At 57.9% G+C, this 12,199-nt stretch overlaps 1 protein-coding gene and 1 long non-coding RNA gene across 3 annotated transcripts in view; one reads left to right on the top strand and one right to left on the bottom strand.

The window, feature by feature from the left end:
* The window catches only part of NUP210 (nucleoporin 210), a 110,388-nt gene extending 107,940 nt beyond the window's left edge, over window positions 1–2,448 (top strand). For both annotated transcript variants that reach the window (XM_023619888.2, XM_070238415.1), the window contains one exon: window positions 1,011–2,448. In XM_023619888.2, the coding sequence (XP_023475656.2) occupies window positions 1,011–1,111 (101 nt within the window). In that variant the 3' untranslated portion in view covers window positions 1,112–2,448. The remainder of the gene's footprint in view (window positions 1–1,010) is intronic.
* On the bottom strand, window positions 2,396–5,772 carry LOC138918183 (uncharacterized). Its single transcript, XR_011427153.1, has 3 exons — window positions 4,707–5,772; window positions 3,842–4,472; window positions 2,396–3,416 (listed from the first exon to the last, which is right to left on the bottom strand). It is a non-coding gene; the product is annotated as an uncharacterized lncRNA (long non-coding RNA).
* Window positions 5,773–12,199: the final 6,427 nt, after the last annotated feature.

The following is a 12,199-nucleotide window of genomic DNA, read 5'->3' as shown; positions in this document are numbered from 1 at the left end:
AGGAGCTCCATCTGTAAGTATGCACGCTAGGACTGGGTTCCCACCTGTCAGGGCTGCTGCAGAGGGCTCTGAGCTGGGTTTGGACCGGCTGACTCTGAGATGAGGATTCTGGGCAGTCCTAAACAAGACCTATTCCTCTTCATAGTCCAATTATCTCTGGCGGCCCTGAGGCCTCTCTCTGTGAGTGGTTTCTCCTAAAACTGTGCAGTGCCCAACCTGCCCCGCCGTACATGGCAGCCCTTATATCTCCTGACTCCTATTCAAGGTTCTCTCCCCTACACAAGGAATCCTTGAGCTCGTGAGCGCGACCTGGCTTCAAGGGGTCTGTGAAATTTTTGGAAGAGGATGCAGTGTTGTACATAGATGCATTTTTCTGGGTCATAAGATCCCACATGCATCCTGGGCCTCTAGAATCACAGCCTTCTACCAGGCTGCCTATCAGACCTGTGAAATGACACCCAGGGAAAGCATGGAACGTTCAACAGCTCACTTTCCTTGCAACTCTGATGGGTTGTCTGGCTGTCCTTGTGGTGGGCGCCCACCCTTTCTAACTGTGTCTGCCCACACACCCCTCGCTGCACTCGCTGGAGCCACACCAGGTCTGTCATTGTCTCCCGACCACTCCAGACCCTCTGCTCATGTTGGAATCGTTGTTCATGCAGCTTTCTCTGCCAGGAGGCTGTTCCCACCCAGCTGGATGGCCCTCCCTGAGTGCCCCTTGGGCGGCGCACTTCCCTCCATCCCGCAACGTGCTGCTTGTCCCCGGCAGGCTGTGCGCTCCAGGAGGCCGGGGCTCAGGCTCCAGGCCTCTGCGTGTCCAGCCCACCCCCTTTCCCTAGTAGGGCTCATCAAGCCCCTGTGGACCCCCTCAGGCCCAGGGACACCGGGGGCATCGTTAGGGAGGCATCCAGGCCTGCAGTGGCCCTCCCCTGTGCTCGCCCCCACCCAGGCCCCGTGGCACGTCGAGCCCCCCTTGCTCTGTGACTCACCTCCTCTCTCTTCTCGCCTAGATTTTTCTGCCTCGTCACCGACGCCTTTCAACGCACTGCCTGCCCCTCGCAGAGCCAGTCCCCCGTCGGGGCTGTGGAGCCCCACATATACCTCCCACTAGTCGGCCCAGGGGCTGCGCTGGAGCGGCCCACCCGATGCCCACCCTACTGTGCCTGCACAGGTGGGATGGGCTCGGGCAGCCTGGGGCGGGTCCTGAGCCCTGAGCCCGGCCCCGGCCGCCCCGCAGACCGTAGTCCAGGCCGCGCTCGTCGCTGATTCATACGCCTACAACTTTGTTTGTTGTTTGTTTTTTTACTTCAGAGTCTTGCACAGGCTCAGACTCTGGCTCGTTCCCCTTTGCCTGCTTGTCCGGCGTTTCTGGACAACGTGCGCTTATGCTGTTGCTTTCCGAGTCTCTCAAATCGGGACTTTGAGTGGACAGAGCTCTGGCAGGCGTCGTCTCTGGAGGACGTCGCTGCAGTGGTCTCAGGGAAAGGACGTCTTAATCTCTTTTGTATTTTTGTGGGTTTGTTCCCTGTGGAAACTTTACTTTTCCCTAGTCTGGCTCCCACTAGGAAGTGAGGGGAGCGAGCAGCCGTGAGCATCTGGGGCGGCCTCTGGCCACCACCGGGCTGGCTCAGCCCGGGAGCCACGGACACTGCAGGAGCCCAGCGCGGCTGCTTTTGGCGCCCTGTGGGCCACTGTGACCCGGCTTTCTTTGTTTCCTAAGCTGTGCAAACGTCTCCTGGACTCGGCCTCGGCCCCGTAGGGACGTCCCGTGGGGTCCGGCTCGTTCTCTTTGTCCCGGCTCCTCCATCAGCACAGGGACGTGCGATCCTAGTTGGGAGACATCCCTGAGCTGGAGCAGGGGCCTCTCTTTCTGTTTGTGCGTGGGGAGGAGCTGCCGTGCCCTGCCCGAGCACAGACACCCAGTGTTCTCTCTTCCTCCTTTTGTACCACTGTCATACCACAGCAGATCTGAGCCTCCGGCCCACCCGGGTGGAGATGGACCCCCAGCGGCCAGCTCCCTGGGCCCAGGGCCCTCCAGGCAGCTCCCCCACGGGCTGCAGAGCCCGGCGGGGCCAGTGAGGAGGACTGGCCCTGCAGGAGGGGGCTGGGAAGGAGAAGGCAGAAGTCATGTCCCTCCTTCCCAGCTGCCCGTCCTCAGCATCGAGACCTCCAGAGGCAGCCCTGCCCTCGGCCTCACGTGGCCACTCTCAGGAAGGTCTGGAGACGCCCCCAGAGCCAGCCACGCATGGACACTGCGTGGAGCCCGCTGGGACACTGAACCGGGTGTGAATCCAGTCTGCCCTTCGCAGCTGGGCCATGAGATTTATTGTCCTAAAGCCCAGACGGGAAGAACTGTGCCTTGATATTACTTGAGCTCAAACTGACGACTTGGATGTCGATAGGCATTTCTACTTGGTTTATTTAATAAAGCTTTATATAATTTCTTAAGAGCAGCGTGATCACTGCCAGAGTGGCCTGTGTCCTACCCGGAAGTGGCCCAGGCCCTGGTGACTGCCACCGGCCACGTGGATTTGGGGAGCTGCTCTGTTCTGCTGCCCCTCGAGCCTTCCGCACCCGCCTCCTGCCTCTCGCCGGCCTCCGAGGCCTCCCCCCACCACCAAGACCAGTAGGCGGCCAGGGCAGGTGGCCATGGTGTCTTCCAGTGCTGCCAGCCCAGGGCCCCATGGCGCCTTCCCTGGAGGAGGACATGGCAGCCCTGCCCACATGTCCACCCGTCACTGGGTGTCACTCGACCAGCATCCCTTCCTCCCTGTTGCTCTGGCTTCTCCCCCACCCTCCTGAAGCTGATGTCCCCAGGGTCACCAGCACTTCTGCTCAGTCCCTCCTCCCCTGACCCCGGCAACCTGGACTTCCTCCTTAGTGAACTCTCCCTGCCAGGTGGCCAGCCTCTCGCCTCCCCAGCGCCCCCCACCCGCCCCCTCGGCCCCCAGCGCCCGGCCTTCTGCCTTCACCGAGCACCACAGATGTGGTCCTGAGGGCCCCGTGAGGCATATTCTCCTGGTGGCCTCGTCCAGGTGTGGGAATGGATGCTGAGAGAAATCAGGCAGCCATCAAGGTCCCAGGCTACCCAAAGGCACCCCTGGCAGAGACCAGCTGTCCCCAGCATCACCCTGCCTGCTTCCTGGGGATCTGGACCCTGACGCGCAGCTGGGCAAAGAGTAGCCAGAACGCGTGCTGCGTTTCCCTGCCCCTTTGCCGCTAGAAACCAACACGCGACTATGATGTGAGCAGAGAATAGAGACAGTGTCCCTCCCAGCAGCTCAGGGACTGTCTCCTAAAGGCGGGTCCTCCTCACATCGTCCTTCCTCCGGCTGAGCCCACGGGGGTCAGGGCACCAGAGTCGCCGCGCCATCATGGCCCTGGAGCCTGCACGCCAGCCCAGACGGCCTCGCTTCCTTGAGAGGGAGAAGGGTGCTCCCATGGCTTCAGGACCGGCAGGTCTACCGCCACAGTCGAATCTGCCTGCCAGCCCACCCTGCAGCCACACTGCGCCGCCAGCCACCTCCTGCCCGGAGCTCACCTCCAGCCCCCAGGGACACACTTGCTCCCGCACGCTGAGGTCCCCTCCTCGGGTCCCTACACCCACAGTCCTCAAGTTCCCACAATCTGTCCCTTCCTTGTCTCCTCCCACAGCCCCCTTCTCGGCCCAGGGAGCCTCCCCCGGGGATGAGGTCCTGGCCTCTAGCCTCCCCTCGTCTCAGCTACCTGGTCTCCTCGCAGCCCTGCTTACACTCAGCACAGCCCGCCTACCCTGGACGGGCATGGCCCCTGTGGACACAATGGGGAACCGTAGTTTCCCAGTTAGGCTTTGCGTGCTCACCTGTGATCTTGTCCTCCGTGGAAACTGGCCCTCAGGTCTGCCCGTCCTCCACCCGACCTGGGCTTTGAGGTCAGACAGAGCTGGGTGGCCCCTGGATCTGTGCCCACCTGGGTGCTCAGCTCAGCCTCCTCCGGCCCTGGGCTTCCGTGTTCTCCCTGTGCAGCGGGCACAGTGGTGCCTGCAGAGTCATCGTGAACCTAAGCAAGAGCGTCAGAGGGGTCAGCTCCTCGGTGGGGCAGGGGTGCTGGCGGGCGTCCTCCCCAGAGGTGGTGGCTGATCCCACTCGGGGCGGGGTCAGAGAGGGGGAGACGAGGGCTCGGCTCCCTGCAGAAGGCTTCGGGGGCCGAGAGGAGGAGGGCCCTGGAGGTGGAGGCTACGGGGCCAGAGGTGCTTGGGGCACAAGTGACAACTTTAGGACGCAGAGGCCCTGTCACGCTGGCCCACACTGAGAAGCGAAATGCAGAGGCTGGAAGTCTGTGGGTGCCGTCTCTGCCCTGGTCTTGGTCTCCCCGACCGAACGGGAGGACACTCCTCAGGAGACCCCTGAAGGACACAGCGGGCTCACACACAGCAGGTGCTGCATCCACAGCTGCTGGCACAGGGCCGACGAGCCCAGAGGGAGACAGGACGCCTGTTCGCAGAAGGACAAGATGGAGAGACAGAAGGTGAGCAGGCGAGAGGGTGCTTCCCAGCCCCCTGGACCTCTGTTGTCATTCCTCATGCCGTGTTGCCATCATCAGATCCCATGACCCCTCCCCAGCTGGGACCTCCTGTTTCTACTGTGTCCCCAGGACCTGGCACGCAGGAAGACCTAGAGAGCATGCAACCGATGTCATATGTTCAGCACAGGGCCTGCCCAGCATACCATTAGACTCCATAAATGTTGGCATTGCCCTCAGTTGGGCCTCCTCAGTGACACAAGATGACTGCCAGGATCCAGGCATCACCTCACATTGAGACACAGCAGCATCCAGAAGAGGAGGAGCAGAGAGACAAGCTCTCCCCGTCTCCTAAGGACTAAAGACTTCTCTCCCGGAAGGCTCCTCAGCAGACAGCTCCCACCGTATCCATCGCTGCGGCGGAGGCGGGGGAGGCTCTCCTGGCCAGTCCTAGCCCGTGGCTGGGAGGCAGTGGGATCATCACATCCATGCAGGGTGATCCTTCAGGGTTGACTGGATGTCAGGATGTCACCCTCTCAACATCTTTCACATAAAAAGAGAAGGTCTCGGCATCGGCCAGCTGGGTTCCCCTCTGACGCCGCTGGCTTCCCTTTACCTGGCTCGGGTGCCCTGGGGCCTGACGGAGCTCTGGGCTTTCTTCCCCCAGAGGCCACTGTCACCTTGAAACGCGTGTGCGCCGGCAGTAGCCAGGCCTTGTGAGGAGTGACATGAAGCGCGGCTCAGCTGTCCATCCCACACTGACCGGCAGCTCTCACTCTCTAGAGGGTGCTGAAAATGCTCTTAGCACCACTTAGCGCTAAAAATAGCATGTTGCATATAGATTTTTTTCTCCAGAATTCCTAAGTTTGGCAAAAATTAACTCTCTGTCTACCTATCTCTCCCTGTTTCTGTGTGTGCGTGTGTCTTGGGCATTCTGGAGGACGTTACAAGCTCCAGGTCTGACACTCCAGCCAGAGAGCCCAAACCCGGGGCAGCCAGGACGGGGCGCAAAGGCCCGGTCCGTGGGCAACGCATGCAGCTCAGCGAGCAGGCGTGCCGCACAGGCCACCTTCTGGGGCAGGTAGCAGGTCATCTGACCTCTCCGGGCTGCAGTGGTTCCCTCATCTACCCAGTGGCCGTCCTGACGTCTGTCCTGTCCCCCGCCAGCATGGCCCCCAGCAGGAAGAGGTCCACTAGTACCCCGCCCTCCCCCTCCCGGCCCGCACACCCTCTCCCACAGGACTTTGGGGTGCCTCCTGCTAAAGGCTGAGTGTCTCCCCCCGTTGCGGGGGGGGCGGTCAGCGGCAGTCACGTGACTTGCTGTGGCCAATAGGACATGGGTGGAGGTGACTGCGTCAGTTCCGAGCCTGGGCTTAAGGAAGCCCCGCAAGTCTCCACTCACCCCTGTTGTGCTGCTGCCATTGACATGATAACAGGGCAGCCAGGAAGCTGCTGGTCCCAGGAGGAGGAAGGACCCTCACAGGGACCTGAAACAAGCGTGTCCATCCCAGATCAGCTGACCTGCAGACCCAGGACAGTGAGAATAAATAACGGCTGTAAAAAACCACTGACTCTGGGGATGGCTTGTCAGTAGCCTTATTGCGGCAGGGGGTGACGACGCAAAGCACGACGAGGAGTGGCTTCTGGCCGGACCCCTCGAAGGCAAGTTTTCAGCCTCTTGTCAGAGTGACTGGCATAGCTAGCCCAGAGGGGCCGGTCCCTTCAGTCTGTTCTCTCTGGGGCCTGCCTGGTGCTGCCCGCTCAGCCCGTCTTGCTGAGACAGGCTTTCCTGGGTGGCTGGGGCGGGCACTCGGGCAGGAGCGTCCGAGGACAGAGGGCACAGGATGGCTATGCAATGCAGGGCCTGCGCCTCCCTGAGCTCAGCTGGCCTCATTCTTGGGGCACGCACCGGCAGCCGTACGCTCCAGGCTGCTGCGAGGGCTGACGGACACGCGGCTCGGAGGAGCTCCCTGCTCCATCGATGTGGGTCCTGTACCATCCTGAGACCATCCCCACCGGCCTCACCCCCCATTGCGTTGCTCGTGCTAGGACCACATGGGGAAGGATGTTCTCAGGACGGTTTGTTGAACAAACACAGGAGTGAGTCCCCATGAAGGAATAAGTGATTGCAGATTTTCCTCCACCGTGAGGCTCCAGTTTTCTGGGTCACCCTGAGCTTCAGATCAGTGGGGAGAGGAGCGGGGCCGGGGGGGCAGGTGGCGGCTGAAACTCTTAAGTCTATTTCACCCCCAAGGCCCCTGGGGCAGGGAAGTCTGTCCCAGCCCCCCCAAACCACTCCCCCAGCAGCCTTCAAGCCGCTTGGACTAGGGCCAGGCAAAAGCAGCTTGGCAGAGTGGCCGCCGGCTCCGGCAGTCAGCCACCGCTCCTTGCGGCCACTGTGGACCGTTGGGAGTGGCCCGGGTCAGGGGACAGTGGAAGCAGCTGACGCTGACTGCACTCCACCTCCCAGGCACATGTAAGCGCTTTCCGCCCTCCAGTTCTCTGCGTCCTCACCTCCGCCCTGAGAAGCAGGTGCCACTATTTACAGACGGGGAAACTGAGGCATGCAAGGTGAAGCCACCCTTCTGGCATCACACACTGGCAAGTGGCAGAACCAGGATTCGAATCCACACAGATTGCCATCAGGGTTTGCTGTGCACACCTGTTCTTCCCCTGCCCACCTGCACGGGCGGCTGGGGATCCACCTGGAGCAGGAGGCTGTGCGGGCAGGGAACCAGGGCCCGCACCCACTCCCCTCAGAGCAGCTCAGCTTCGGGCTGTCTCATGGGTCACTTTGTTTTCCATAAGAAAAAAAAGTTAATATATGGGCCAGCCCGGTGGCGCAGCAGTTAAGTACATGCATTCCGCTTCGGCACCCTGGGGTTCACTGGTTCGGATCCTGGGTGTGGACGTGGCAGCGCTTGGCAAGCCATGCTGTGGTAGGCGTCCCACACATAAAGTAGAGGAAGATGGGCACGGATGTTAGTTCAGGGCCAGTCTTCCTCAGCAAAAAGAGGAGGATTGGCAGCAGATGTTAGCTCAGGGCTAATCTTCCTCAAAAAGAAAAAAAAACAGTTAATATAGAAAAGTGCAGAGAATGCTACAGCAGCCCCCTCTGCCTTCCACGCAGTGCTAGCAGCTGTCAGCGTGGTGTGACGGCTCCCACCGTGGTGGCGGTGGGGTCTTAGAAAAACAAACTACAAATGTGACTTCAGTGTTGTTTAACCTCTGCCTTCTGTCCCTTCCCGGAGGCAGCTGCTTTCATCAATCTGCAGCATATCCTTCCAAAGCAACTTTCACTGTTAGTAAGTGTTAATAAATAACATATTACTGTTCTGTGTGTATGTTACGATTTTACGTAACTGTGGTCATACTTTGTCACATTCAGCATCTTGCTTTCTTCCCTTAGGTGTCATGTACTATTCCATCATATAGCTTCATTTCACTTTAATTCTTCGTTCCCCTATTGCTGGACACCAAGGTTGTTTCTGATTTTTGCTATACTGAAGAGTGCTGCGGGGAACATTCCTGTGCAAGGCTCCCGGCCTGGCAGCAGGTGCTCTGGGGTGGGTGTCAAGTAACAGAGTTGCTGGGGCAGGGGGTGCCCATTATCCAGTTGGCTGGATGCTGCGACACTTATTTCCTAGCATCCACCGATCTCACATGCACCAGCTGGATATGAGAGATTCTGAACCCCTATCCTTGCGACACATAATATTGTCATCGTGTATATTTATTTTTGCTAGTTTGGTGGGTGAAAATGGCATCTTATAGGTTTAATTCCAGTTCTGCAATTACTAGTGAGGATGAACTTTTTTGTTTATTGGCCATTCATATTTTCCTCTGAATTGTCTGTCCTCCACTCAAACGTTTTCTTTTTCTTATTTCTTTGTCACTCCAAAAGAGAGAGACTATAAAATACCTATTCACAAGCCCAGTTTTCTATTCCACGTCCCCGTGAGCATCGCTGTGTGACAAACTCTCCAATCTCAGTGACGTAAGTCGGCTGACGTTAGCTCCTTCTCGTGAGTCTGGGAGTGGGCTGGTGGAGGTGGGCTCTGCCGGGAGCTCCTCTGCTCCATGTGTCGCCTCGTCCTCCCGGCACCAGCAGGCCAGGTGAGACAAGTCCTCCCACAGTGACAACCTGAGGCAGGAGAGCGAGGGCAAACGCCTGGCAGCTGCCCGAGGCCGGGCTGCGCCCGGCGTGCCGTCCTTCATGCTTCACTCTATTGGACAAAAAGAGGCACGTGCGTGGACCTGGCCCCAGCACTGCGGACACGGCCTCTGCCTTTGCCGGGAGGAGCACAGGGTCACAAGGTGCCAGGTGTGCAGGGCTAGAGGGTGCCAGGCCCTTCCTGCCAATCTGCCATGCTGGACTTTCTTCTTACTCATCTGTGACAGCTCTGAGTCGAGATACACTTCCGCATTTTATGTTCTGCTATTTTGCCTGAAGTAGTCTGCTTCCAAAATAAAATTTTGAAACCCATTGCTCCGGTTCAACTCTCTCACTGTTCAGATGGGAAAACTGAGGCCCAGAGCCAGGAAGGGGCCAGCCCAGGGTCGCATCCAGTAACACCCCACGTCCCAGCCCCTTCTGACATTCAGGGCCACACCCGGCCCACTGGCGCAGCAGCTGAGAGTATCTCCATGGAGGGACCAACAAATCGCCGTGAGCATTTCTCCACGATTAATTCTCAAGGAGCCAGTGTGGATGCACAGTTTTAACATCAAACAAAGTGAGCAATCTCAGTTACAGAGGGAGAAAAGGGAAGAAAACAAACCCGGAGACCGTGGGTTCGGCGATTGTCTATTACTCCGTTGGTTTATGGTGTATGTAATTAGCAAATAAAATTCTGTGGCGAATTTCATTAGCAGCCTCATCAGGTGACCACTTTCACTGGGGGAGGATTTACTGAAAGCAAATGAGGACCAGCTAGGAGAGCCAGGATGACGGGCCCGGAAAGACCAGCTCCCCGCGATGAGGCAGGACACCCTGGGCAGCACCCCCTCCGTGTCCTTCTCCGGGGACCACAGTGTGGCAGGGCAGCAGCGGTGAGCCTGGGGTCAGGGCCCAGGCACCAAGTAGAACTCCTGCTTCTGCCACTTCCCAGCCCCGCGACCCTGACCTTGGGTCCTTCTCGTCACCTCTCTGAGCCTCAGTTTCCCTGTCTGCAAAATGGTGATTATAACACGACCTCCTCTCTAGGTTTGCTGTGTGGTCCTCTGAGCCCCTGTGTTGAGACCCCTGGCCAGATGATGTGAACTGCTCTTCCTCCTCCCCCTGGGTCATCTCAAGCAGCCCTCCTCACACCCCTGGGGGCCGTGGCCCACCGAGCTCGACCTGCGAGTCTTGTTACAGCTGTTTCCTCCACCACCCGCCAGGCCGGCTGAAGTCCAGGCTCATAAACACGAGTGTGACAGGCCAGGCAGATGACGTGCCCCGGGAGAGGGGCGGGGGGGGGGGGTGCAGAGTGGCGACCTGGAGTGCATGGCTGCACACACCTGGCTCCAGCTGCCAGATGGGAACCAAGCCCAGTGAGGCCAACTCTTCAGGTCTTCTAGAGACCAGAAGTCTCTAGACCAAAAATCCAGCTTTTGTGGGGTAAAACCTTCTACTTTATAAATAATGGTAATAAGATTCAAGTTAAAAAAATATTTTAAAAAACCGATATGGGCCAAAGAAACTGGCCCTTAGGCCCCTGGTTTGCAATCTCTGAATTCCTTCACGAATGGTAAAGTTCTGGTGCGTGTGTCTCCACACCCCCTTTCTGTGGCCCTGGCAGACATCACTAATCGCTCCCAGTGCTCTCTCCTGCCCAGGCAGGACTCTGCCTCAGAATTCTTTACAATCCAGCATCCGGGCAGCCCTGCCAGTCAGCTGGTACTGGCCGAGGAGAGGCCCATCGTCACCCCGATCTACTGCAAGCCCCTCATGTTAGGGCTGGAGAAGGGCTAGGTTTAGCTTACCTACAATCAAAGATGTGAAGGGATCAGCTTTTCCCTAGCAACTTGCCCAGGATGGATGCAGATAGAGGAGGAGAAAGAGGGAGTGGCTAAAAGATGCTGTGTATGCCAGAAGAGCTCTTTTTTCCATTTCAAAATTATAGGTTTGAGGCTGAAGCATCTTAAAATGCAGAAGGAGCAGGCAACTGCTGCAGCCCCAGCTACCTGTTCCTGCTGCCCACGGGGTCCCAGAGGTGGCAGGCAGGGGATCGCATGGGGGCCAAGGATCTTGAAATGTGTGAGTGTAATCGCTTCATTCCATGTTCAGGAACCACGGAAGGCCATTCTCTGCCTGTGCTGAGGGGCGGAAGGGAACGGGAGCTCACAGTCTAAATCACAGGAAAATCATCACGGGCCATTTCTTGGGCACCGGAGTCGGAGGCTGATTCATGCCGGCTGCCAAGTCAGTAATTTTGCTCCCTGAGCCGGGAAAGTTGAGCTGCTGTTATCACCTCCAAGGGATGTTGGCATCCTTTATCAACGCCCTGCTTGCTCATGTGTTTATTCTCCAAACATTTATTAGCTCAAGTTGTGTGCTGGCATCTTCCCAAGGAGCTGGCAGGGTGGGGGGCAGATCGGTGAGTCAGACGGCACTTCTCTAGGGAGGGGCAGCAAGGAAGACAGCCGGGGCTCACAGCTCCTGCATGGGATGGAAGGTGCTGGAGCCTCAGCGGAGGGACCGTGCCAGGTTGGTGGGTTGGAGGAGGCCCCTGGTAGGAGGTGAGTCCGAACAGGGGCTGGAACAATGGGCGTCTCAGCAGAGGGGCCGGTTTGAGCCCAAGGTCAGAGCTTCTCACTTCATGTGGGGACAGTACTGAGCGTTGGGGAGGAACGGGTGGTGGCCTGGATTGGCATCCTTACCCATTTGGAAGAGAGTTACAGCATATTCGGCTGGGTATAAAAAGCGCCTGGCCCCCAAAGTAGGGGATGGCGGGGAGCCCTGATTTGGGGTGACGGGGGTCACTACCCTTTGAGCTGCAGGCTTCCTGCACGCCCCCACGTCGTCTTGTGACATTCCCCAGGGGGAAGCACTGCTGGGTGGAGATGTTCTGAACTCAGGGCAGCTGAAGAGCTGAAGTCAGTGAAGCCGATTCTTCCCAAGCCACGCGGACGCTTAGCTTTCTCTCATTTGAGTTACAAAATGGGTAAGACCCATTCAATACAATTTCACACAATTTCAGATTTTGAGTTATTTAATTTGACAATTACAACTTATTTTCTCAAGCTATGTCATAAAACATTCTAATTATGGTCAATCCAAGTTGCACTTCTTCCTGTAAAGTGTTTAATACGTTCTATTTCCTATTAATAAAAGTGCAAGTTTCCCCCGCTATCTGAAAGTTCACTTCACTCCACTTCGCTTTTACGAGAGACCCGCCCAGAGCCCAGCGTGTGTTTTGCGGTGCGCGCCCCAAGCAGCAGGAGGGCGCCCCAGGCCCCTCCCAGGAGCCGCACTCAGCATCTCATCCTCGGGCCCCGGAGCTTTGAGCCGTGTCTCTGAGCACCTGGGGTTTCAGAACTCTCAAAACTTTCCCCACATAAATTAATGGCAATTGCTCCCTCGCTTGACGTCGTTTCGGCTCAAGAAAGGTTTTGTAGGAACGCTCTGCTTTCAGATAGCAGGGGACTGTGCACCTTTAAACGTGGGATGCAAAATTCTAGATGTCAACTTAGAAAGGTTGGGAGGAGAGAGTCT

Source organism: Equus caballus, chromosome 16 (genome assembly GCF_041296265.1).
Source record: "Equus caballus isolate H_3958 breed thoroughbred chromosome 16, TB-T2T, whole genome shotgun sequence".
Classification (NCBI taxonomy): domain Eukaryota; kingdom Metazoa; phylum Chordata; class Mammalia; order Perissodactyla; family Equidae; genus Equus; species Equus caballus.
This window is presented reverse-complemented; position numbering and strand designations above follow the sequence as displayed.